The sequence below is a fragment of the Lonchura striata genome, chromosome 1A (assembly GCF_050655825.1).
Source record: "Lonchura striata isolate lonStrDom1 chromosome 1A, ASM5065582v1, whole genome shotgun sequence".
Classification (NCBI taxonomy): Eukaryota; Metazoa; Chordata; class Aves; order Passeriformes; family Estrildidae; genus Lonchura; species Lonchura striata.
This window is the reverse complement of record NC_140741.1, coordinates 70,599,599-70,627,188: the sequence shown is the minus strand read 5'-3', so window position 1 is coordinate 70,627,188 and position 27,590 is coordinate 70,599,599. Positions and strand designations below refer to the sequence as shown.

At 37.2% G+C, this 27,590-nt stretch overlaps 1 protein-coding gene across 5 annotated transcripts in view; it reads right to left on the bottom strand.

Moving 5' to 3' along the window:
- The window catches only part of USP6NL (USP6 N-terminal like), a 111,249-nt gene that overhangs the window by 12,834 nt on the left and 70,825 nt on the right, over nucleotides 1-27,590 (bottom strand). For all 5 annotated transcript variants that reach the window (XM_021530972.4, XM_085568638.1, XM_021530974.4 and 2 more), the window contains 9 exons: nucleotides 23,152-23,232; nucleotides 14,896-15,003; nucleotides 12,878-12,987; nucleotides 10,598-10,646; nucleotides 8,840-8,960; nucleotides 5,643-5,737; nucleotides 4,036-4,101; nucleotides 3,849-3,948; nucleotides 1,570-1,722 (listed from right to left, as the gene is read on the bottom strand). In XM_021530972.4, coding sequence (XP_021386647.2) covers nucleotides 1,570-1,722; nucleotides 3,849-3,948; nucleotides 4,036-4,101; nucleotides 5,643-5,737; nucleotides 8,840-8,960; nucleotides 10,598-10,646; nucleotides 12,878-12,987; nucleotides 14,896-15,003; nucleotides 23,152-23,232 — 883 coding nt within the window. The remainder of the gene's footprint in view (nucleotides 1-1,569; nucleotides 1,723-3,848; nucleotides 3,949-4,035; nucleotides 4,102-5,642; nucleotides 5,738-8,839; nucleotides 8,961-10,597; nucleotides 10,647-12,877; nucleotides 12,988-14,895; nucleotides 15,004-23,151; nucleotides 23,233-27,590) is intronic.

Below are 27,590 nucleotides of genomic sequence, written 5' to 3'. Positions count from 1 at the left end.
CATACATGTGATTTTCTAGGCTGAAAGATACACTATCTCCACCAAGTAGCAAACTACAAAAATCTTTCCCAATTCTTCCCCTACCAGAGTTTCAGGTGGAACTTTTTTCACTGATGAATCATAAAAAAAATCTATGCATCCACAGAGAAGTGAAGCGGTTGGGATAACCCCCTCACTGTTGAAACATAACCATGAAGAACTCTGTATTTAGGATTGAGCAGACAGGACTCCTATGATCTATCTCCTTCTAACATGGTGGTGTGGAGCTGATGCTGAAGGACACAGCTGCTCTCAGATTTGTCACCCACTGCACAAGATGCCTGAGACAGCACCTGGCTGAAGTGTAGGGACAAAGAGCAACTTCTTCTGAAGAGAAAGTCAAAACTGAAACTCAGCTTGGGGAAAAAGGACGGAGAGATGATAGAATAGGAATGCTGTGGTGAGAAAGGGGAAGCAACAGATGAAAAGGGCAGAAAGACCTGTTGTGGGTGGAAGAAATTCTGATGGACAGATTGTACAGAAATTCAGGAACAGAGCAAAACACAGGAATAGGGAGCAAGAGAAATGGGAACTCAGAAAAGAAGCAAAATAAGAAAAATACACAGAAAGTGTTTGTACTTCATAGGAACAGATCTGAAGAAGGAGGTAAAACAGGTATTTACTTGTGATGAGGAGTTCTGACACAGCCCAATACTACATGCAATAAATAATGTCAACAGAAACAGAAAAATTAAGTTCATTAATGAAAGAACAAATTATCACAACAATGCCACACAGGCAACCTTTACTCTGTCACTTCCTAACTTCTGAAAGCTAACCACAGCAACTTATTAACTTCAAGGTAAGTTCTGCCATATTTTTAATTTAAAAAAAAAATGTTCTCACATACTTTTCTACAATTAGCAAGGATAAAGTAGAAGGACTCTGAGTAATTACATGAAAAATTCTAATTAAAGACTACAGAGATAGGGATAGAGAAGAAAATAGACTCTTAAGAAAAAGAGATCATATACATTTCATAAGGCCACGTGAAACAACCATCTCTTATCTGAAACCAAAAAGTACAAAGGCTAAAAATAAATAATGAAAACTATTCCATTAAACACCCAGCAAGTTTATCACTTGCAAAAAATTAAAAATCTGGATTTGACAAACAAAAGAAGCTATTTGACCTGAAGTTTGGTCCACATCTAATCAATCTACAAAACAGTCTGGATTCCCTGGCAATGTAGTGTTTCAGACACTTTGAAACCTTGGTATTTGAACCTCTATCAGAAAGGTTTTATAAATTCAAGTTAATAAAATTACCAGAACATGCTACTTTTCACAGTGCTTTGTCATTGCCTTAAAAACAGTAAACAAAAAAAAAAAAAAAAGAGGAAAATTCACAAAAGGAAAAGTGGTGATTTTACACTGTAAAATATTTTTGGATAAAAACTCCCCAAATCTATGCAGTGATGAAGAGGAAAATATTTGCACAGTTTTCAACAGCATTAATTAACATTTAAAAAATTACCAATGTGTGAATAACTCCAAATATCTAACTCTGCATATTTGCAAGTTTCTTACCAGCTACTGGTAAATCCAGCTTTGCTCTTTTCAATTCTGATATAGAATTTTGGAGCTGCTCTATTACAAAGTCATCTTCATAGAAGAAATCCTTGGCTAAAGACTCCTGCAGAAATTCTACAAGCTCTTCCATTTGTAATTTCATCAGATGCTCTATATAAGGAGAAAAGATTACATTATACATTAAGATATCTTGATAATGAACACTCAAAAATGTACTTTAGTCATGAGGTGCTTTTGTTTTCAAAGTAGAATGAAAAACACTTGTTAATTAGGCAGATAACAGATTTCTACAAGTAGAGATCTAAAAATACATTAAAAATTCACTTGCAAGTCACTGTGGAAATCCTTTCTACACATTATTCTTTACTTAGGATGTTTTTCAAAAAGGGGCACCTTCAGAAAACGAACTACAAGTCATCCTCCTTGAGCTTTCTCATGTCCAACAGCTTCAGGCCTTTATTTGTCAGCCAGCATCCTCAACTTAAAACCACTGCTGTGGATCTGTACAACAGACATCATCTCTCTTATTGGGAGCTCTGAAAAGCAGATAAACATTTTAAAAATCGCTATTTACAGCACCCTCGTTCACAACTGAATTAACTCCCAATGAAATGATGATGGCAGTTCACACTTCAGAACCATTGCTTTAGGCTCTCTGAAAATTCAGGTCATATTTTGAAAGTCATTTTATAATTATCAGATTATTTTTGTTTCCCTTGTTACACAGCAATAAGGCCATGTCGATTGCAAGGCTGTAACTGCATACCTATGTCTCTTTTTTCATCATTTGTACATCCACAACAGTTTCAGCTGTATAATTTCAATATGGAAACCACAAAAAACTGTTTTGGTGCTGTAATAAAAATGCTCTTGGCGTGCATTCTACAATGACACTGACTGAATAGCTATACCATCCATGGTTTTGAGGGTAGACAAGAAATTGGGAAACAAATCAGAATCTGTCTTCTGCCAGCTTCTCTGCCAGCCGTGAGGTTCTGCCAGTGTTTGATCTTGGAGGAAGCTGCTGTGTACTTGCTAAGCAAGCAAATCCACACTCAGACTTTTTCCCTCAGGTCTTCCCATTAAAAGAGTGGTGAAAAAAAAAAAAAATCAAGTAGATATCTGTTTGCAAATAAAGAAGAGAAACCAAAATGTTAAGCCTAATGATTTGCCTCCAAATGATTAGCTTTCTCAAGTGCAATAATGTAGAAGGTAACCTGTTCCATTTTTCAAAGTTGTTTATGAACAAACTAATGAAAACATCCCAGTGAGACAATAAGATAGCATCACCACAGTTCAAGAAGGATAAACTAGCAAGGAAATTAAAACATTGATTCTATGGGGCCCTCAATGACCTCTGCATTTACATAAGAGTCAAATGACTTCACAGAAAGCCAAAATCCCACAGGAGGAGTGTCTCAAAGTTCAGCTACAAGGTATCATCCTTAGAAATGCTCAAATCTATTTAGAAGCCAACATCCACCCTCAAAAGCTTTTTGGGTCCTTGGAACTTAGGATGCCAAGTCACTCTGGGGAACCAGACATAGATGCTTTAGACGGTTCTGTTCAAAATCTCAAATTTAATTCACCCAAAGTCAAGAGATATAGGAGAAGGTCACACAGGCAGACTAGAGAAATTCTGAATTTGAATTACATTCTTGGACAAACATTGGTATAAAGTGCCACAGACCGGTAATTCCTCATTGCTGAGGTATTTGCTGGTAGATTTTCAGCATTTAGTGGCACAGTCTTGATTCTTTGTGTGCTTTTTTGATTTAAATCCTGTGGGGGTTAAGAAGCCATTTCCCTACCACGAAACTACCACACTTTTCCCCATAGTTTAGTCAGTAATACAAATTACTTGAGGTCCAAACAACTTTTTTACTCTAATAAATACTTCTGTTTGACAATCACACTGCATTGGGCCCAGCTGAGGTGGAGTTAATTTTCCCCACAGGTGCCCTCACAGTGCTGCACTGGTGTCCAGAAAAGTCCATCTTGTTTTCTCCTTCCCCCAGTCCTGCTGATAAGTGAGGTATAGAGCATCTTAGTGGGCACCAGGATCCAGCCAAGATCAACCCACAATACACACACATTAATAAAGCAAAGATTTTTAACTTTTTGTGCATAAGGAATGAAAATTATCTGTTAGAAGCAGCATAAGGCATGTGGAAAACTAAGATTTTTTACACATTAAGGTCAAACTACACAAAATGAGAACAAAACTAGCTGAACCTCTGTTTAGGTTTCAAATGTTTGACAGATTTCTCTCTTACTTCTGTGCAGTTTCAGAATTGTGTAAGACATAGCAGTGAGAATCCGCTCTCCTTCAAGTATGTAGATATCCCATATCCTGAGGCTTAATGTAAAGGGAGTCTGCAATGACAGAATCAGGCAATGCTGTGAAAACAGTCTGCCCCAAGTCACAATTAAAAACAGCAACAGAAAGAAAAACATACTCACACGATCAAGAAAACACTGGAAAAACCACTTGGTTGTGTAAAAGCTGGTGGGCATATCCTGGGAGTCCTGCAAACAGCACAGAAGTTGAAAAATACTTTCAAAAATCCAGGTAATGCCTTGGACTCTCCATTAAAAAACATTTTCCCCTCGAGGCTAATGTACTCAATAGTAAACATAAATAATTAATTTAACTATATAAGACACTGTTACTTCAATCCAACAGAGGCAAATTCTGGTTTTTATAGCTTTTCTTCATCAATTTCACCACCTGAAGAACATGCATTTAGAGGTGCTAAAGTATTAATACATCCTAGATTTTTATCATGTTCTTGGGACAGAGGGAGCAGAGGATCAAATCCTCTCTCAAGAATATAAAGCAATATTCTGGGGCAACCCAAGTTCAGGCACAGGGTCCATTAAGTCTTTCATTTTCTCTGTAGCAAGGCTGACAATTCATGCCCAAGACTGAAAGGACTTCCTTACAAAAATACATATCCACCAGAAATTATTGGAAAACAACCAAATTCTTTGACCAGTGGGCCTCAAACAGGATGTAGGCTGATAAGTAATTTTATTTCTTAATTAAGGGGCCTGATTTGTCCTAGAGCACAGATAATCTATCAGGTATGACACCCACTCAAAGATTGCTAAAGCTTCTCTGCAGCTTCATGGAGCTCTTCTAAGTCCTTTGCACAGTAAGAAGAAAAGCCAGAGTAAAAGCTGAAACGTTAACAAATCCTGAATTTTAACTGTGGGATAACATCATATTCTATGCTTGCCAGATTCAGCTTTGCCAAAAATTATGGACCAAATTTGAGAACTGAGTTATACGAACACTGAATAAACAATGGACCAAATCCCTTTGGTTTATGTGCACGCTTTACTTTTGTCTTTGAGGAATTAACATTGGCTCATTTTAGTGACATACTCACAAGAAGAAATTAGGAAAAAAATGTTACTGCAAGTGAGCATCTCTTACACTACCTTTTAAGAACTGTAGCTGGATTCTGGCAGTACAAATGTACTGTTAAACAAAATTCTTGATGCCTACTGACAGGGCATTTTTCTCCCATTAGGAAAATAATTTACATCTTAGAATAAATATAGCCAATATTTAAAAAAAAATATTATTTTCTATTTAAAAACATTAAAAAAGATAAAACTCTACATGTAGCTTGAATGGACCATTAACCCCTCTTATCAAGGTTATTTTTTAAACAGAAATTAAAACTGGTTGGTCCTATAATCACCTCTGTTCAGAGATGAACCACAAGCTAAACATACAAGAACCCCCTGATAAAATGTTCTAGCATCAGTTTGCTTACAGAAGCTCACACAAGGCCAAAAAGAAGAACCACACACTGTCCTTTACTCAGAGGTCCAAAGTGAGACAGACATCCAAATTAATCACTCTTAGGATATAATTTTACAACTTTTCAAGATGCACCATAACTTTGTCTATAATGAAAACAACAGCACTCCTGCCTTTTAAAACTTCACTTGTTTTCCTGAAGTTTGCTTATTCTTGATTTAGTGGGTTCACCTGAACTGAAACAAGGTAGAAAGCTGTAAATTTGCATGGCTTGCATAGTGAAATAAATACTTACCAAATGCTGCTTAAGTTTGGACAAAAATTTCTTCAGAATTTTGTCATGATGTTCCTGAAACCTCATCAGTTTTGGAAAACCAGGAATAAAAAAACCTAAGAAAAGAAGTTGGTCACTTAACAGGTGTTTGTACTATAAAATGACATTAAAAAAAACCACTAAAGCTCCAAGAACATTATCCTTCTGTAAGACCACAGGATCTGAAGAGATATTCATAACAGTATTTTGATATTGTTTCTATACAGATATGCACATACCCCTGCCTAAATAGCTACAATCAGTACATTCCCTTAGTGACCATTATTAGATCAAAATGACGAATGACAGTAGATCCATCAGTCCTACATTAGTCAAACCAATATAAGATAATGTGGAAACCACATTTATTCTTTAAAAGAAAACCAAAACAAAGAATCACAACCCTCACCCACTAAAATTGAAATTATAGCGCAGAAAATTCATTATAGAAGGGCAAACAGCACAGGTATCTACTAGAACTGCATTGAAGAAAAGACCATAAAAAAAGACAAGAGTGATATTCTAGCAAGACAAATATCATGATTATATCCTACAAGTAAAGACTTTGAGCTCACACACCAGAAACAAAGGACATTAAAAAACCCATCTAATTATTTTAGTGATTACACATGGAAAACTCTAAGACCCCTTCCCAGCTGAGGTATCAGCAGAGTTAAATTTATTTAAAAACTCCAATATATTTTAAGCAGTTTGAAAACCGGAAGAACAAGTACAGACCCATAGTAGCCCTGCAACTTCTTTAAAAAGAGTGACTAAAGTCCCAAACCAAAAAGCAAAGCCTTTGTTGTTACCAATTGTGCAATTCAGTGCACAGTCACTAAAACATAAGATTTACTACCTCAGATTCACACAGGTTTAGTATTTCATAGATACAAATGCAAATTCTACAATACTTAAATGTCAGGTTTTATATTAGGAAATTTCAATAACACAGGCAAGGCATTTGGTGTTTTTCTTACTGTAAACAGTGACTACATCAAAGCTAATTAGCCATCAACAATAACAATAAAGGTTCTTTTTCCATGGAAGGTTGCTCTTTCACATTTACATATACCAACTCATTATCTTGAATTTTTAAGAAAGATCAATGGAAAAAAACTTCCAAAAAAGTTGATCATTTTCAGGGTCAGATGTCTGCATTTTATCATTTAGAGACTTTACATCATCCATACAATATGAAATACTACAGAGGCCAAATTCATCTCTTGATTTCATGTAGTTTCTGTACTAGAAATTAGTCTGGCTAATGGGCTGCAACCAAAAAGTATCCCAGGTTACTGTGTCAGGTAAAATTGAAAAAAAAAAAAACCATGAAAAACCCTGTCTGTGGGGAGAAGTTTTTGACCATCCTAATCTTGCCAATGTAATTCTAATTTAATTACTTAGCCAACTCCCATGATTTCCATAGGCAGATGCCCATTTTGGAGAACTATCTGATGGTCAGTGGCATCAAGTGCAACTGTAGAAGTTTTTCTTCATGGATATTGGCAATTTGGAACTGAAATTCCTTCAGCTTTAAAGAGTTGACAAACAGGGCTTTAAGCTACTTTCCCCAAAGAAGAACATACAAAGTGCAAACTATAATATGACATCAGTTAAGTCAGTTTTAATGTTTCCTTTCCAGAATCTACAGGAATATTTACAGATGCACAGTGACATTTAAAACACATAAATTGAAGGAATCACAGGAAATCTAGGTTTCCTGGACTTCTGGAGATTATCTGGTCCAACCTGCTGAAAGCAGAACCTTAGACTAGTTGGCAACATTTAATAAATGATAGATTTGGAACATATGAGTTATAATTAAAGTTTTATCAACCTCTATAAATGCAAACTTGCCTAGCAGGAACTGCCAAAACCCTTTCAGTGTGTATGATAAAGCTGTGACACAATGGTTCATATGCCCTGTGGAGAAGTTCATCAAGCCTTGGGGTACTCAAAGCACCCTCATGTCCTCTCCCATCACTTGACAGGTGTGTGACAGGAATAAAGGAGGGAAGGAAGGAGGTCTACAACATCTCAAGCAACTCATCTACCTGTGTTTATCCTCTTGTTTATCATGCACATGACTTGGTAAATAAGGACCTGATTTTTACTTACTTCCCCCAAAGTAAGCATTTTCTGTGAGCTTTGAGGAGCTCAATATTCTACATGGCTACAATTACACAGGTTTGGATTATTATGAAATCTATAGGTTGTTTTGGGGGTTTTTTGCAAGATGTTTTTAGTCTGTGTTATCACTGTGTAAAGCTTCAAGAAAATCTTTTGATATTTGATGAATTCAAAATTTCATTTATGACATTGACATCAGATCACACTTTTTTACTCCCACCAAGTTGATAGCTTTGCAGAACTGTAAACAGCAAAATAATAAACTATCCCTTTGTTTTGGGGGTGAATAACATTCAGGAACAAATAAAAGCCTGGGAAGGAAGATATCACAAAATGAGAAATTCTTCAGCAGGGAAAAGCAGTTAGAGCTTGTTGGAAATTTGCTAAAAAGCCCAAGTTCTGGATGACAGTTTTTCAGGCTTCCAAGAACCACAGCTTTACTAAATTACCAGAACTACAACATCACAAAGGTTTTGGAATTTGGACTTGTTTCATACCAACAGCCACAGAATATGCATAGATCATACCAAATCTGGCAAGGAAGGAGAGAACTACCAATAACATAAGAGCAACAATACCATGAGAGCAGGAAATTCTGTGTAGAGACATGAGGTAGAGACAAAACTGAGAAGCCTGAAGTTCATGCCTAAACACAAGTCCAGTTTTTACTGTAGATTCCTGTCCTGCCAAACGACAGCACAGCTGCAATATTACTTAACACATTCTGTATTAGGCTTCCACTACTATTTTATTGCTATATAGATGTCTACATAACCAGTTTTCAATTGGTTACATTCCCTGAGAGAATAAGAGAAGAGGAAACCATCTGATTTTCATTAAGAACTATTTGAAAGATATCACATATAAAAACCATTACTCTCTCTTATGGATGAGAGCTTCAGTAACATTCAATACCTCCCCCAAGTATAAAGCTCTCATTATGTTTTATTTTTGACCAATCAGAGCAGAACAGTTTCATTTTCAAATAATTTACAGCTTAAATAAGATAGGTTGAAACCTAAATACACTGACATGAAACTCCATACCATGCATAGCGTGCTTTGGACCAGAGAGAAGTTTCACCAAAGCCCAGAAGGCATCTTCTTCATTCATGAACATCAGGAGCAAAGCTGTGATCTGGCTCATTCCCTGACAGTATCCAACTTCCTGAAAATCATACAGTGGACATATTAAAATGCTGGAAACAAAAGCTTCATAGCCATAAGCTTTTAGTTTTTCCTTGAGTTAGTGGAGGAAAGATGATGCCTGTTCTGCTGGCAAAGCTTCCCACCAAACACACTTCATATTTAAACATTAAAAATATTGATTGATAGAAGGGATGATGCACAACCCCCTCCAACTGAAAAGTAACCTGGAGGTATTGATTGCTCATTAAAACTCACTACTGAAATCCTTGGTCAGTACTAATATTTTCAAGTTACTGTATCATATTTTTGTCTAATGGATGCATTTCTCATTTAGTTTTAATTTTGGGGTTTTATGGAGGGTGAGAATATCTGGCTTTATTCTTGTTTACAGTAAGGGCACCATCAGATAAACACAGGATTTTTCAAGAGTGACTTTTAACTATAAACTTGCTCAAGTTTAGCAGCCCAATAGCAAGCAACTGTAATAAACCCAAAGAAAAAAATATTGTTCCAAAACTGAACTTAAGTACTTCCTCTGCTATTAATTCTGAATTTTATGGCAGGGACCAGCTGTCACTATCATTCAGCTGCAAAGATAACCCCATCAATAAAGTATTTGTAAGGACAATTACATAATTGTTGAGGAGGTTTTTTCAGGTTTACAAGTTCCTATCACAACTTTGTTCTAGAGATTAAACCAAAGCATAAGAACTGTGATACATTAAGAGGAAAAATACAACAAGAAGTGCAAAATAAAAAGTTCACTATAATACTTTCATCATTACACTCTGATTATTGATTTTAAACATAATTATTCATGCAACTTGAAAATACCAGTCCAATATTTTATACAAGGTAGAAAAGGTCAGACAGAAAGATTACATTTTCTAGAACTTTGAAAATATCCAAACAAACCAGTATTTAATTCAAGTACATGCTTTAATTTCTCTTTCCTCTTCTAAAACTAACATATTTTATATTGACTTCTAGGGAGTTGCTAGTGGATTTAAAATGGAAGATGTACAGAAATGCTCAATATGGGCCCAGGGAATGAGGGGACAGTGCATTAAAACCCCAGTTAAATGTGGACATGAAGGCACTTCTTTTTCTTTTATTTTTAGATACAGCCAAAAGACATTACAAAATACATAAGCTTCTAACCCTGTTGATATAGTCTGGAAACCCCATTCTAATAAATCCCATTCAAGACTGCAGCCAAGACCAAGCACTTATGTAAAGAAGATGCAACCTTTTAAACTAATTCCAAATTTTTAAAACCTTTCAGGTTATGAAATACACCTCTGGACTCCAACATGCATCTTTCTGCAGAATTTTCCTCCCCATCATTCAAATGAAAGGGATGCAGATAACATAGTGGGGGAAAATATCAGTCACATAACACTCCAGCACAACACAAATTCATTATTCTTATTACAAACTGTAAGCGTAGTTCAGTCTGTCCAGTAAAACTCATAATTCAGGTGCTTTATTTTAACTTCAGCTCAAAATATGTCAACAAATATTTTTTTTTCTATGTACTTCCAAAGGTCTCTGAAATGTTTGTTGTTTTTTTTTTTAAGGGAGAAAGAAATGCAAGTTATTATCGTATAGCACATTTAGAGAAACCAGATTTAAGTGTGAAGGAACACAGCTTACCGTATTATATATGGAATATGCAGCTAAAATATGGAACAAAGATTGTTGCCTGGAGAAATAAGAGCAGAAAATGAAAATACTATAGCAATATATTTTGTAAAAACAGAAAAACATAGAAGTAGTGAACTGCATTTTGGAAAAATGTTTTCCCAATTTAACTTGTCTAGTACTAAAGAACAGGATAAACCATACTTCACAATGATAAGTGCTTATGATTTCTAGTCTGTTTTGTAATTAGCACCTTTATGATGTTTTACATGTTGAAATGTTTCAAAAATTACCAATATACTTTAGAAGAGAGTGGTGGCACATCATCACATTTACAGACAGGTAAAGTGAAACACTGCATGGGTGACATTTGAAACACTGATTTATTCTGAATGCCAAAAATTAAATTCCCCAAACCTGTTTTCTGTGCTTGCAGAACACTAACAGCTGTTACTGATTCCAAACAGAGATGTAGAAGTGAAGATGTGAAATACACAAGGCAGCCACAAAGGTGTCTTAATCTTGGCACTGAAATTAAAGTTTGCTCTAGTGACTGCTACTGTCAAACTGAAGAAAAACAATATTAACTCTGGCCCAGCATCCTGTGCTCAGCCCTCTGTTGATCTCTGGGTACTTCAGAGCTAGAATTACAGAGAGATTTGTAGAGGTCCCTTGCTTTCTGTAAAACAGTGTAACTTGTGAAGGTAGCCAGACAAAAACCCCAAACAACACCAGCACAACTCTGCTCTTTCCAAGCTGCATGTGAAAGTAACAGTGGAGAGCTCTCATAATCAACTTTTAAACTCACAGCTAATTTTTGTCACCTGTTCAGGAGAGAATCTGGATACCTGAATGCCTCCTTTCATCTACAAGTAAAACTACAAAAATTTAACAGCAGAGTTTTGCATATTGCCCTTTTTCTGTCCAGTGAAATTTTCTCCGTGTTACTAATCAATTAATGGAAAGAGATATTAGCAGGCTAAATAAAAGAAAACATAAGCCAGAAGGTGTTTATTTTCTTTTGGGAAGAGGATTTATACGTTAAACTTTATACTTTAAAATCGGAGAATTTTATCAAAACACCTGTATTGCGACATTTTGGTTTAAGAACTGAAGTTTAGCCATTCTTCAGTAACCGAAGTGTTATAAGGTACTAGACATTAAGTTGGAGCCTCATTTACAATGACAAACTAACAGGTCCCCAGTGAACACAGGAACCTCCTGTACCCTCAGCTGACCACATGAAACTGAGCAAAGGAGCTCAATCTCAATCTCACAGTTCCATACACAGAATAACAGTGATTTCAGTATTATTTACACTAGATGGTAGCACTGAAGACCTGTAAAAGAATGAACTTTCAAAGACATACAGTCTACTTAAAAGTCAAACAAGCAATTGACTTACCCAGGGGACTTTATTTCATTGCTATGTGAAATGATTTCTGAATTTTTCATGGAGGCATTGCTGGAAATGCATAATATATGTACAGTAATTCCAAGATCTATTCCAAGTGTGAAATTGCTTTAGGCAACCAAAGGCTTTCCTGTGGACTCTGAGGGGGTGGTTACACCAGCCACAGGGACTGGAGCTGGCTCTGCTTGTGTTAACCCCAAACTGAGGAGGCAATGGGCTTCTGCTGACATCTGAAATGTGTGCACAGAAGGAAGAGAGGCCCAAGCAGCACAGGCACTGCCAGCCCTGCACAAATGGATCAGAACTGCACTGGCTGCACAGAACCACCTCAGCCTGAGAATCTCTGCTCTGTGCTCCTCCCTTACAGCCATCTGAGAAATTCCCCTGGTTCAGGATTTTTCCACAAAATATCTAGAATAATAATGTAAGAAAATGTTTCTTTTATTATCACATTAAAATCCACAGCTCTGAGTACCATTTTTTGAGAACAGCACACTGTCATAAAATCTGCCTTGGCAAGAAAAGGAGATTAAAAACTGAACTAATACAGAGACAGAAGGGGAAAAATACCCTCTTCTTCTCATCAGGGTGCTGATGCTGCAAGCAAGCAACAATACTGATGTTTGCATCCCCACTTTTTTCACTATTAAGCATTTTTAAAGATGACAGCTGCCTAATATTCCTCCTCTAGTGGCAGCAAAAAAAAATGAAACAAAACCTTTTGAAGAAATCCAAAAGCACCGTGGCCTATAGTTGTCAATAATTAAATGCTCACATACAAAAATACTGCTTTATTTCGTTCTGAATTAGATAATGGGAGAAAAATACAGAATCCAAAGGAAGGCTAAAATCTCTTTTTAAGTAAGAAGTTTACTCACTTCACACCATATCTGTCCCGGAACATGATGTTGTCTCGGTATGTGCGGTTCACATCGAGGTCAATTTGTCGAATGTCTGGCGAAGACCCTCGTGCTTGATACTTCAATTTCTGGGAGTGCAGGAAAGAACAGAAGTTCAAAATTGTGAACTCAAAAAAAGCAGAAACCTGCCTGACTGTACAGCTGTGTTGAATTAATTGCCATCATGTGATTTAAAACAATACAGAATAGCAACTTGCAAGATTAACAGTTTTAACTTCCAAAATAAGCATATACATGTACAAATTCTATGAGTCAGAAACAGCCACAGAGTAAAGATGTAGAAAGACCAATCCTATAATACACATTTTTTGACACATCATTCATGACTCATATTTAAGGCTGCTTCAGCATTTTAAATTTCTTTTGTCATTTCTGAGGCAGGCACAGTACTAGAGAAAGAAAATAAATTTTATTACTAAGGAACAAGATCCTGAGATGCAAGTGCTCTAGACTAGGCTTTAAGCAAATGATTTAGTGTGGTTTTCATACTTTTCCTGTCTTTTTCTCTAGCAGAAGTAATAGCTACATAGCTGCCAGTTATTACTTAAATATAGATAATGGACATTTCTCTAGTAATTTTCTCTGCCTTTCTGTTCTAAGCTAATTTAGCTGTAGAATATGTCTGCTTTAGCACTTGCTTTAGTGTTTTATAATTAAATCCATTTTTGTAATTGAATACTTATGAAACCTGCACAGGTTTAGACTGACACCTTATTTTTTGCACTTAAAATAATTTTCTCTTGACTCTCATTCATTTATTCTCACTTCTGTCCGTAAAAGTTGAGTTTACAAGACCCTGGATTCAATATGGTATTTTTAAAACATTACTTCTATTAGAGAATACCACAGACAATCAAAAGGCAAAACTCTACAGACTCTGGTTGCAAGCAAACAAGAGTAAAGTAAAAAATGCTAACAATAAAGGGATCAAACAGGGAACAGTAACATGCATCAAGTCTATTGAACACAACCAGAAGCTTTAGGCACATGAGGAATTACTTGTAAGTCATTAAACCAACACAACACTAACCACAATCTCAGCTATGTACACCTTTCAGTACAATTTAAACTGAACACCCAGACTGATTTGTCCCCCAGACAGACAGAAAAGCAGCAAAGGGAAAATTTCTAGTTTTAAATACGTATGGTTTGATGGAATATCGGAAGAGAAGCAGCCTAAGCCCTTGCAATCATGGCAGCTTCTTCACATGTGAGAGAACAGAAAGGTACCAAAAGTGTGAGAAACAGGAAAGACAGAAGGTTAAGAACTGGAATTTCCCCTGCAAAGAGAACTGAAAAAAGCTGTTTGACCTACAATAGATGTGTATTATCCTTCTGACTTTAAGGTGTGCAGTTTGTAAGTGATACTTGCAGTGAGCAGTGTTAATATCACTTCAGGAAATAGGAAAATAGAGAGCAGGAAGATGAGTATAACACAAATCAGATAATGATGGGAGAAATTCCTTCTACTTCTGTATCTGAACTACAAACATTTCTTTGTTTTGCATTGAGCATTAGATGACATTAATAGTTCCTGAATATTATTCCACCTATTTTTAAATGCTTCTAATTTTACTTGGCAATCTTTCTCACAACTACATTATTCAGCATAACCTGTTGTTACCTCCTTTGGCTCTCCCACTAGTCTTATTGAGGAACTTAAAATATAATAGTCAGGAAAAGCAGCCTGTTAGACTAAAGAGCATGAAATATGAGGAAGGTAATAAACACCAAAATTTAAATAATATCAATACCAACACCCATCTTCTTTCATAAGAATCCTCATCTACTCAGACTCAATCTCAGCTCAGCTTTTGAGTACACAGCCTTTTCCCTAGCTAAAATAAACAATAGATTGCAATATTATTTCTAATTTATTTTTTTAACATTGCATAACAACAAATGCTTAATAAAGTTTGTAGCCTTAGTACCTGATATTTTAAAATTAATATTAAGTAGAAATTCTACAAACTCACATTATAAAAGTCTTTCATTTCTTCTTTCATCTTCGGAACATCAAGCAACAAAGACCAGACTTGCCCTCTCAACTGCAGTGGGATCCCTTTATAAATTCTCCTATGAAACTGCAAAACAAAAGAAAAGAAGGTAAAAATGCAGCACAATTTACAAAGCTCTGAATAAAAGGAATAGTGATGCACAACATGCTGAAGAGAAAAATGGAATTACACTGAGCACCCTAGGAAAGAGATGACCTGCTGGGGACAAAGTGTTTCAGTGTGTTTTGAACAATGTGTCCAGCAGTAACATTTGGGACCTCTTGACAGAATCCAGAGGCACAGGGACAAAACAGACACATAGGCCAAACCATCCCAGGTGATGTTTTCAAGCCAGGACTTTCGCATGTAGGAAGGTTTGTCAAAATTGTATCACCTTTGCTCAGCAAATTTTGTAATTTAGATCCCAAAAATCAGATTCTTAGCATCACTATTTCAGGATAAGCCACAAATAACTCACTGTAATTACAGTCTATAAATAGAAATAGCAAAGAAAGCAAGCAGCAAAATCACAAAGCTTTAAAATTTATCAGTAAAAATCCAAAAGCAGAACTGATTTTTGAATTCTTCTAAAACTGCAACAGTATGCTCAAATCTATGTATGCAAGGAAACAAACCTTTTGTGAGATCACAAAAAACCAGAATGTGCCATTTCTAAAGCTAACAGATTTCACATTCTATTTCTAAACTAATAATCAATCTCCTACATACATATTAAAACATTTGCAAAAAAACGAACAAAAGAACACAAAAAGTTGTTATCATCTTTTGAAGACATATCTAAGACAAGGAAAATTAAAAAGACAACTCTGACACAGAAAATGAACCTTTCTGAAGTTAGGTTTTTACCATTATTTTAATGATTACACGGGGATACAGGTTTAAAAGAGAACAAACCACACACAACTGCTCTCAAATTTTTTCTTCATGTTTTATCCTACAATGAAGTTAGACTTTAAAAATTTCAGTTGACAAAGCTACCACTTCCTTTAAACATTTTTATAAAAGTTATGTTTGCAGCAAGAAATATTTTAAAAGCAATGTCCTCCTCAAAGACAGGATTGTTTTTCTTTTCACATATTTCACATCTCCAGTTTTGGGAAATTAATGAACCCCTCGTTGCAGGTTATTTCCAAACTTCCTGCCATTTGCAATATATCAGCTCTTTAAAGGTATTTTAATGCCAACAAGGATTTGTGTCTGGCTTGCAGAATCTGTAAGTCTTGCACAAGTAAGGTTATGAGTTTCTTCCCTTGTTCCTTTTTCAAATAAAAAGCAAACTTCTATAAGATACAACAGCCATCCTGGAGGCTGACTACAAAAAAAAAGTGTTGTGCTTCATAAAGAAAACTTTGTTGCATTAATACAAAGAATGCTAAAGCAGCAACACTTGCAGTGTGAGCACAGCTGTGCCAGTAGAGCTTCTCCTGTAAAGATGAAGAATAACATACAGAGAGCCAAAGCAGCCTTCTCTACAATGGATACCCCTGAGCTCAGGTTACACAGGATTTTAGTGTGTGTCAACCCAGACACAAGGGTACCTGCTTGCAGGAGAGAAGAAAATTTAGTCTTTTGAAAGTCAAACACCCCCAGCTGCAGTGAAGTTGTCCTAGGAAGAGATTAGCCTGTCTACTGGAAAGCAGAATGAGCCAAATTTGTAGTATCTTTTCTGGAAATTTGGAAGAAAACTAAGGAAAAAAAATGCAGTGATTTATGTCCTCAGTGACAGGTAGTTTTATTCCTCAGACCCATGTCCAGCAACAGAGTACCTTCACAATAAACATTTTTGTCAGCTAACTACAGTTTTTTAACTGATTTTCAAATGTCTCCAAGAACAGAACATTATTAATGAAGACAACTGGTTGAAGAATACATTCTGCTGTTGTATAAATTAATATTTTGGGAGAAGGTCAGGTAGATATAAAAGGCCAGAAATAATCCTTTATAATAATAGCTTCTTATCCAAACAGAATTAAAACAATTCAAACCATCCATCCAAATTGTGGAGTTGTTCAGGGGTTTTTTGGAAAATAAAACTGAAGGAGAAGAAACTCCAGTTTCAGAGGAGTCCATGGCATTTGCAATTTTTCCATCTTCTGCACTGCCTGGATTGAAACAGCCAAATGCTAGAAGAGCCCTTAAAGCAGTAAGTAAAAACTGAGACAGAGAACGGTAGAAGCACTTTTCACAGAAAAGTTTGAAAAGTTGCAAATATAACTTTAAAAAAAGCAGAAAGCACAGAGAGGTGAACAGTTTCATCAGCCAACTACAGCTATGCATTAAGAAAAGAAAAAAAAAAAAAAAAAAAGGAGGAAAGCAAAGATTTTTAGTAGCTAAGTTCTGAACTGTTGCACTGTCTGGGAGAATAAACCCAAATAACATTCACAGCTTCTTGCAAGCCATTTTAGATCTGACTCTGCTGTTCCATCTATTCTTTTATCGAGGCAGAGAAAAAGCTCTCAGTCATCCCAAGTCATTATCAGATACTGCAGATACTCAGCAGAACACAAGACCAAAAACTTTCACCATCCGGTACAGAAGAGAGAAATGTCACTCAGTCATGGCATGGGCTCTAGTACACAAATAAGAACTAGCGTGAAACTAGCGTGAAAAATTTCATATCCAATGGAAAATTGAGAGGAGATACGCCAAGAGGGCTGTGCTGCCATCCAGAGTGATGTTAACAAGCTGGAGAAACGGGCTGCCAGAAACCTCACAGAGTTCAACAAGGAGAGGTGCAAAGTCCTGCTCCTGGGAAGGAACAACCCCAGGAACATCCCAGGGGTCACCTGCCAGAAAACAGCTCAGAAGAAAAGGACCTGGGGGTCCTGGTGGACACCAAGTTGAGCAGGAGCCGGGGCAGTGCCCTTGAAGCAAAGATGACCAGTGGTATTCTGGGCTGCACCAGACAAAGTATTCCCAGCAGGTTGAGGGAGGGGATCCTTCCCCTCTGCTCAGCACGGTGAGTCCAGTTCTCAGCACAAGACAGACATGGACACATTGCAAAGAGCTACAGAGATGATGAGACTTGACCACCCCTGCCATGAGGAGAGGCTGAGAGGGCTGGGACTGTTTAGCCAGGAGCAAAGAAGGCTTGGGGGGATCTTAGCAATTTGGCTGTAGCACCATCCTGAAGGGAGAGTGCAAAAAGGATGGAGCCAAGCTCTGTTCAGTGGTGCCCAGTCACACAGCCAGAGGCAATGGGCACAAACTGAAACACTGGAGATTCCCTTTGAACATCAGGAAACATGTTTTCACTGTGAGGGTGACAGAGCACTGGCACAGGTCACCCAGTCAGGTTCTGGTGTCTCCAACCTTGGAAATCTCAAAAGCCATCAGGACATGTCCTGGGCAGCTGGAGGTGGCCCTGCTCAAGCAGGTGCAGGACCAGGTGACCTCCAGGGGTCCCTTCCAACCCCAACCTTTCTGTGACCCTGTACAATTCTGCAGTTTTGTGGAAATGATACAACTGTGCTGCACTTTGGGGGGGGGGGGGGGGGGGGGGGTGGGTGGAATTCACACACACTTGACTGCAAAATTAATTTCTGATAATCACTCAGTTCCCAAACAGTTAAAGAAAATATAAATGAGCACACTGATTATTAGCTGCTGAATGTCTTTACCATAAGCACCATGCTAGTGCCCTCTGCTGTCTTTTATGTCCTTATGTAATGCCAGGTAAAAAATCTGCTGAGAAATGCTGCTTGTATCTATATACTTGCAGAGCTCTCATCTAATTTCCTGCTCTCTCCAAATTAATAATCAAAAGAGAAAGTAGAAAATTCAGGAGGTTACTTTTTTATTCTGCTTCTGGGAAGGTGAAATACTGAGTAGTTTTAAATAATTTCTGCATATTAAGGCTTTCTTAAGGTAATTGCTCAAAACAAAGCACAAATACATAACTCAGAGTTCAGATAAAAAGACACAGCTATGAAAATACTCATCATTTAAAGAATGGGGTTATGAGATCTGGGATGTTTCCATCAGCACAGGACATAGAAAAAAGAAAGTGATCCTCAATACATACAAACACAGGATACACAAAAATACAGTTTTTTTACAGGTTCTGTAGCACATCTAAGCTGATATTCAGCCAAGGAGAGCAGTCAAACTCTTGCAATTATTAATGAGATGGTTAATCCTGAAGTAGGTAGGAGAAACTGACACTAAATGAGGCCCTATCACCTGGGAATTCAAGGGAGCTTCTCATGCAAAACCAAATTGGACCAATAAATACACTGAATATACAGAATGAAATAAAACCCTTATAAAGTAAGAGGACAAAAAACTTAGCTATCATCTCAATGAAGGCCATAATATCCAACATGTAAAAACACCTGAAAAACATACAACCTTCCCTTCATTGCCTGGCCCCCATCTCTCCAGCTCACAAACCCAACTGGTTTCTGGAAAGAGAAATGAGGCCACTGTCACACAGCACTGGCTTGAGGAGTGGCAACTGGCAGCATTGCTCCTGCAAGATATAAAGCTGGTTTTCTTGAAAACAAAACTCTCCCAGCTGTCAGGCAGAGCTGCACAAGTAGCAAAGGGACTCTGCCACCTCAAAAAGAATCTGTGATGAGAAGCATAAGAATTAAAATCTGAAGTCTCACAAGAAAGTATATTTATAATGAAAAGAAAATATATTTATAAAGGCTGCTGCCTTTAGAGGTTCTTCAGCTTCTGTGGGTTGCATAAAAGGAAGAAAATGTGCAAATAGAAGAGTTGCTCCATCTCATTCAAAAATCTCAGGAATGCAAAGAGGGTTCTTCATTAGGGCTCTGTGTCCAAACGAACTGGAGACTTGATTATTATACTGTGTGTGAATGCCAGAACAGCTGGAAATGGCAGCTACCCTGATTGTTTCTCTTCTTCCTTTCCCCTTCAATTTGGGCAACTTCAATCACAGATAGATGAAGGCAGACAGGGAAAGACAGAAATACTTTGGTGGAAATACTCAAATGGGAATACAACATATAACAATTTTATTTAATCTTTCCTGAAAGTTATGATCATACTAAGCCAGGAAGGATTTACTATCTGTGGGTGGTTGATTGTACCCTGAACTACTAAGCAGTAGAATACAAATAGGAAATAAGAGCACAAACTAGAGAAGGACCACGCTGAAATACAAACTTTGCTGCTCTGTGACACTTCCTGCATAAGAAGTGACTGATGGGGAGATGAAAACTTTATTCTGACAAATATCAATCAAGCAAAGACACAAGGGCAGTTACACACTTCAGAGTGCTATCTGTAAGAACCATGAAAACTCCACTGAAAGAAATGCCTAAATAACCACACAGGAATCAAGGAGTTTTATACACAAAGAGCAAGTCAGACAAAAGCACCAGGAGGCCTTTATGAATGAACAGAAGTGCCTGGGCAATCTCAAACAGAAAAAGGAAGCCCATGGGGGGAAGCAAGGACAGGAAGTTTGGAGGAATACAGAGAGACCATCCAAGCAACCAGAGATTAGTTAAGAAAGCTGAAGTCCTGGTGAGATCAAATCTGGCCAAAAATATAAAGGCAACAAGAAAACCTCCTACATAAGGAAGAAATTCTTCCCTGTGAGGGTGGTGAGACCATGGCACAGGTTCCCAGAGAAGCTGTGGCTGCCACATCCAAGCAAGTGTTCAAGGCCAGGTTGGCTGAGGCTCTGAAGAAGGTGGCCCTGCCCATAGCAGGGGGCTGGAACTCTGTGATCAGTAAGGTCCCTTCCACCCAGGCCATTCCATGATTCTGTGATCCTACACTGTTATGGAGCTGTACATGGGCTCACTTTAATACATCATACTTCACTACCTCTATTAAATTACCCAAATATGGTAAGAGCCTGGCACATTTCTGGTCTCAATATGACAGTTCTTCCAATCTTTTTCCAATTCCTCATAGGCATACATTCCTAATCTCTATTCCCCACTTCATCTTTTTTACAAGGTTTAGCACAAGAGTTCTAATGGGAAAACAGTGTGGAGTTTCCGGATGCCTCATCTATTTCTTTTATCTATCTATCTTCTTATATATTTATTCTTCAGCAGTCAAGATCAGGAGAAGATGTAAAGTGAAGCATCTTAAATGCACACACCCACCCATCACTGTGTTAATGTTTTCTCATTAATTTTCTTTGGGAAATTATGACAGAAAAAAAAGTTGAGAAGCAGCCTATAAGCAGCTCTGCAAGAATACTGAAGGAAAACTGTAGTTTGCAATTAAGCATATGACAGTTTGGGATAATAGAATCCAATATATGGATTCATTTACAGTATGTGTGCAGAATGAACAGATTCCTTTGAGGTAAAGCTCTCTTAGCTGTATATTATGAAGGCTCATCACAAACAGGCTGTCCAAAATCCTGTATTTTGTACATACCTGCTGTATACCTGGGACCATCACTTTCTCTGAGTCTCCCTTCCTACCTACTTAATAGCACAGTCATGTCTCAAATGTGTCATTTTCCAAAAACAAGCCAATTATAATCTATAATCCTATAACATTGTTACTGTTGTTGTTGCTGCAATGTTCCCTTCAGTGCTGTTTCTAAAGAACATTCATTTCAGGAGCAGCCTGACTGCACAGAAACCATGGCAGTGTCAGGTGATGTGAGTCTTGTAACACACAGGCTGTTCATTTTCTTTAGCAATTTGTTCCTCTAACATTAACCACTTTATCCAGTCAAGTGAAGACAGAAAATAAGACTCAGGAACTGTTCCTGCAACTACTCCCTTCCATGTTTCAAGAATGTGAGCTTGGAAAGCTGGTGCTTTCTTTCAACACACAGATAAAAGCTGCCTTTAATTGTGAGTTTTGCACAGTTCTGAGAACATGGTCAGACTTTCCATAAAAAGCAGTGACAAATAATGTCTGGCTTTCAACTGGATGCTCAGGAGGAGCAGGCAGCTGATTCTTTATTCTGTATCTTCTGGTTCACTTAGCACATAAAATGTGAGATAGAAAAGGAAAACACCCTTGTTTTTTAAACCTCATGTGCTTCACTAGAGTTCCACAATGAGTGAAAATTTTTCCTAGCCTCAAGTGAAGTTCATCCCTTTATGAACATATTGAATTATTCCGGCCCCTATTTATAGTTCAGTCTATAATTTGTTACATGAACTGAAACTCTTTCTGCTCAGCTGATCTGCCAGACCTTCTGCATGCCTGGTGAAGAGAGGATTATTTATTTAAGTCAGTATCTCGTGGACTGATGTCACCAGTGGCTAAAGAGCACAACCACTGCTGCTTAGATGACACATGGTTATCGTGTTACCTGAAAGGTCATATTTAACATTCTCTTTGCAAACAAAGCAGCTGTTATAGAGGTTTTTTATTGTCCCTTTGACTTGGGAACACATTTGGTCTTAAAATCTCCTTACTGCTACATTAACAAAACAAAGAAACAAACAAAGTCACAAAACAGTTAAGACCCCTAATTTCTTCTCCCAGAGAAAATGGCAGGAGAAAAAGTAGGATTATAAGAAAAAACTTTGGGAACAAGTAATTATTTTTCATACATTCACATCATATTTTAAGAAAATGGACTTTCTAGATTCTGAGCTATGCCAACAGAAGACCCAACAGAAAATGCAAGGACAGCTTTTGTTAAGCTGTCCTGTGTTAAAACAGCTTAACACAAATCTTAAGCTGTGCTGAAGAGAAGAAGGAATCTGAATTTGGGATTCTGTGCATTATCCACCAAACAGCCACAAGACCAGCTATGAAACCTCTCCCACAGCCCAGTGCTGGGAATACAGCCTCTCCAGCAAATTTTTTTCCAGCTGAAATTCTTCCATAATTTTAAGATGACCGAGACCACAATTCCAGCAAATAAACTGTTCATACGGAAGTCCCCACCTAGCTTTAAAAGCAAGTAAAATATTTAGTACTTAATGGCACGCCTGACATGACAGTCACTGTCCACAGATCATTCTGCACACATGAATACAATTCCTTGCATTTGATCACCAGTTTTATTGGGTAATTACTATTGGGTTATTAGGTATTATTACATTTTGGAAGAACAAAAACCCTTTTTCTTTCATTGTGGGGTTTGGTGTTTTTTTCAGGTATTCTTTCATTGTGGGGTTTGGTGTTTTTTTCAGATATTCTTTCATTGTGGGGTTTGGTGTTTTTTTCAGATATCATACACAGGCAATCTAATTTCAGGGTATACATTCTTTCCAAAATGACAGCCAATAACAAAAGCATACAGAATTTTACCTTTTCACTATTCTTGTATTTTTCCCAGCTTTTCAGCATCTTAAGCCATTTTGTAGTTCTTTCAATTTCAAGATTCTTTTGCTGAAAAGGAATTAGAAATTTTTAGTATCTCCAAAATAAATGCATTTAAAGTTGTCTATGTTTTCCTAAAAAGAACAAGAGAATGTTTAAGAGAGCATTATTAATTTTTTTTCAGTCATCTGGGAATGGCAAAGAGTAACATCAGTTCATTTAAAACACCCAAAAAACCAGCCAACCAAAAACCAAGCAGAAACTCTTATTTTCAGCACTATGGACAAATTGTATTTTGTAAGAAATTAAGTACAAGATTTCTAGAAGTTTCTTTTTTACATATTTGGTAAGTTACCAAAAAAAAACCCCAAAACTTCTATTTGTTTTTATACTCAGTTTTCAGGCAAATAATTTCTGGTGCAAGCCACTTAAAGTTAGTTGTCTCTGAAATGATCTTCTTTCCCCAGACTTGCCCTGAACATCATTAGCTTCTGTTTGCAAGTGGTCACACAAACCATCCTTTCTTAAAAGGCACAAAGTTAAAAATGAACAAAAACAAATACATGCAAGAGCGACAGCACAGAAGCAGAAGTGAGAGTAAGCTTTAATTTTTAGACATTAAAAGCTAGAAATCCTTGCCATAAATCTCCTCCTGAAGAATTCAGGCACATTTTCATCTGAATTACCCTGTAACTTAATATCAAGGATTTCTTCTGAAGATTTATTAGCTTAAATTTTATTACTAACAAGAATATTTCAGTAACAAGGTGATGGAATGAGAATCCAAATCAAAACAAACCCCATCTTCTCAAAAGAAATGGTTACATTAAGTAGTCTAGCAAGTACAGCCCTACTACCTTAGAGACTGCCCTTCTGTCTATGAAAATACTGCCAGAGTCGCCATTAACTTCTTGAATTTGGGAACCAAACAAGCACTTGGAATCAGCCATCTTAGCCCATGGAATTTCAAGGCACATTGGTACCACACAATCAAAAATCTGCATTTGTTAGCTCCAGTGATAAGACTTTTAGCACTTCTTTTTACAGCTCAGTTTTACATTTTGCAAAGTATCTCTGATTATACTACAAAGTTAATAGTTAACTGTGTGTTGTTACATGTTTTTAATGAGACTCTTTCAACTCTCAAAAAAGCTTTGGAGCAGAAGATCCAGACTGGAAAGGTTAAAGCAGAAAGATGTATGTGTGTGGCTACTGCTTTCTATTCAGAGTTGAATATAAAAGAAGTATTTAGTTTTATTGTAAAGGACAGCCCCTCTACCTCTAATTTCAAATCCAGGGATTAATAAAGACAGGAAGGATATTCATATGGTTAGTGATTCAATCTGGTAACAATGTAAAAGTTTAATTTTAAAGTTCTGCAGGATACTGAATAGTTATAAATACTTTCATTAAGTATTTATAAAGTCAATTGCATCAAAAATGTTGGGGGAAATAGAAAATAAAATTATTACTTATTTTCCCAACAGAATCCTAATTTTACTTCTAGCTTTTACCCATCAGAATTTGTGCATTCTTTCTCAGCTATCAATGCAATAAAATGGGCTTCTTTAACTCCCTGAATTTCTTTAATCCAGGAGCCCAAAGTCTTGCATTAGCAGAAGTATAACTTGGTGAAGTTTAGGCCCACCCCAACTATGATAGGTCCACAAAATGCCCTGGAAATAAGTTGGTTTGGATTTTCAAGTTGTTTTTTGTTTGAATTCAAACTCTGTAAGCCTGACACAAGTATAAAAATGTAATGGGGAAACAAAGTGCCTCTACCTTATCTAACTACTCATGCTGCAATCAACTGCCCATATTCCTGTTCTGGTTCTGGCTGTATTGGGCAATATCTCAAATACCTGCCTTTTACATTTTTTCAAAAAGACATTTCTTAAGATTTTTTAGAGGAAAGCTATTGCTTCCAAGATTTCACAACACCGCTTCTGATTCTCCTTCACACTTGCAACGCCTTTAAGGAATCAGCATTTTCAACAGCTCTTAAAGCAGCTGTTCTTTAGGCATAGTTTATACTGCAGGAATAAGAGGAAGTCAGGAAAGGTCTCTGCACTCACCACGTTGTTCATGTAATTGGTAAGAAAATAAAATCCTATCTGCTTCTACAATCTTTTTGTTTATATGTCTGATCTGCTTTCAAGATTTTTGGTCTTTTGAACCAGAAGCTCACTTCAATTGTATGTTTGTTCAAGCTTTTATGTCTTTGTGTCAATTTACCCATTCTCAAGTGATGCTGCTGTAGTCAAAATAGCAATTATTTTTGTGTTCAGTTCTTGAAAACTTTTAGCTATTTCTTTCCCTGTCTGAATTATGTTCACTTTTATATCTAACAGGTACAACACTGAAAACACAGACAGATCTGAGCCAACTCATTGCAGAGCAGAGGGATGCTGCTACTGCTCTTTCAGACATGTTCCATGTAGTTGTCACCAAAAAAAAGGGAAAAAAAATCCATTTATCTGTCTTCTGCATACATTTTACACTTTGAAGCATTTTTGCCATTGGGAGTAACAGAATCCCTAATTAAAGCAGAGCTGCTTTCCTACTCTCATGTCAGTAAACAATGCATTAGTGAAAGCACAAAAATCATGAAGTTGCCAAGCACCCTCTCATGTGCAGCACTCCACCTTCCAGGAGAGCACATGTGCCAGGGGCTGAGGCTTAAAACAATGCTTCAGCAGAAACCTCCCACAAAACCACATCTTGCTGAACTGCACCCCAGAGAATTTATAATCAAGCAAACCAATGACAAAACCTAACTGAAAATTACTTCATTATTTCACAGAACTTCAAAATCAGAGTCAGACACAGACTCCAGATTTCCTGAGGTCAGATCTCTGCCTCCTTTCCCCCTGTAGAAAATCTTTCCCCCCCTTGTTTTATCTGAGATGTGCTAGATGATCCATCTTGAGGTTAAGCAATTCATAATGTAGGACAATGATGTGATGCATTTAAGGCATCAAATATGCAGCAAAGTAATGAAGCACCAAAATGAGTAATTATTACTGTTAATGCAGAGTAAAGGCACTATGACCAAAAATACACACACAAATACACATCCAGAAATCCCAGCCTAAGGGTTTTTTCTATGTGAAGAACAGATTCCAAATTCACAAGTATATCAACCTTTTATGTAAGCTGCAAATGATATGAAAACTCGAGTTAGGAATATTTTTTAGAATTCACAAGGCAAAAGGAAAGTATAAATAGTTCTGCTGAGTGACTTCAAAAGACATTGTGCAGAAAGCTTTTAATCTTAGCCTACATTAACATAACACAGTAATCCTTATGAATGGTATCTAGAAAATGTGAAAGATTCAAACTCTGCTGACAGGAGCCAGATAAAGCTCGTCTGATACCAGCAGAGGTCAGGATACCATCAGGAGTGTAACCAGGAGTATCACTGGATAATTATTAAAACACACTAGACTTGCAATTTAACACTGAGTCCATTAATACAGTTTCAATGCTGACACTTTGAGACAGCACAAACACAATTTTGGACAGAGAAGTGAGACACTTTCCCTCAAATAATTTAAAGCTAACTACAAAGTCACAGTGAATCAGAGCCTCCAAACACATCTACCACAGCAGCTGCAAGCTGCCTAATATTTATACTCAGAGACCCACACCCCCTGCTGTGTCCTTCTGATGGAAATGAAAGTATACATACACTCACTGTGTTATTAAACGTAATGAAACATGGCAGGAAAAGGCAACTATTTCAGTCTGTGTATGCAAAACCACACATGAACCAAGGCAAAACAAAGAGACTTACAAGTTCTATTCTTTCACAGTAAACATCTCTTACTAGCTTCAGTATGTAATTGAAGCATAAAATAATTAATTTTCAGAAGCATTGCTGCTCTTAACACTTAAAGAGCAGAGCTGCCTTGAAATAAGTCATTCCATCTTATTTCCATGTATTCTTTTGATTTGTGCAGCCAAGAGGGATAAAGTATTTGAAGTTGTAAGTTTAAGTTATCTTGAGTTTTCTGATTTGATTTGGTCTTGGAGGTAACAACAGACCTGACTCACCAAGGGAAAATAGCAACAGTAACTAGGCCCAGACAAGCAGAAATTCAGTTCCCCATTATTTTTCCACATTCCCAACACATCAGCTGTCAAATTATTTCTCCAGAACCCTCTAGCAGCAGAAGGATTTTTGGACCAGGACCTGCAGCAGCTGCCAACAGGACCTGCACGTCTGAAACACACCCAGCTCAGCAACTGAGCATTACAAGGGAAGTCACCACACCGTGGTGGCAGCAGGATATTTGTCACCATTTCCCAAAGCAGCAAAGCAGCCCCTGCCCCTCAGGACAGCAGCACACACCTGGGTGTCAGTGCCACCACCTCGCTCACATCATCCATCCCCTGCACAGCTGATGGCAGCTCCTGGCACAGGA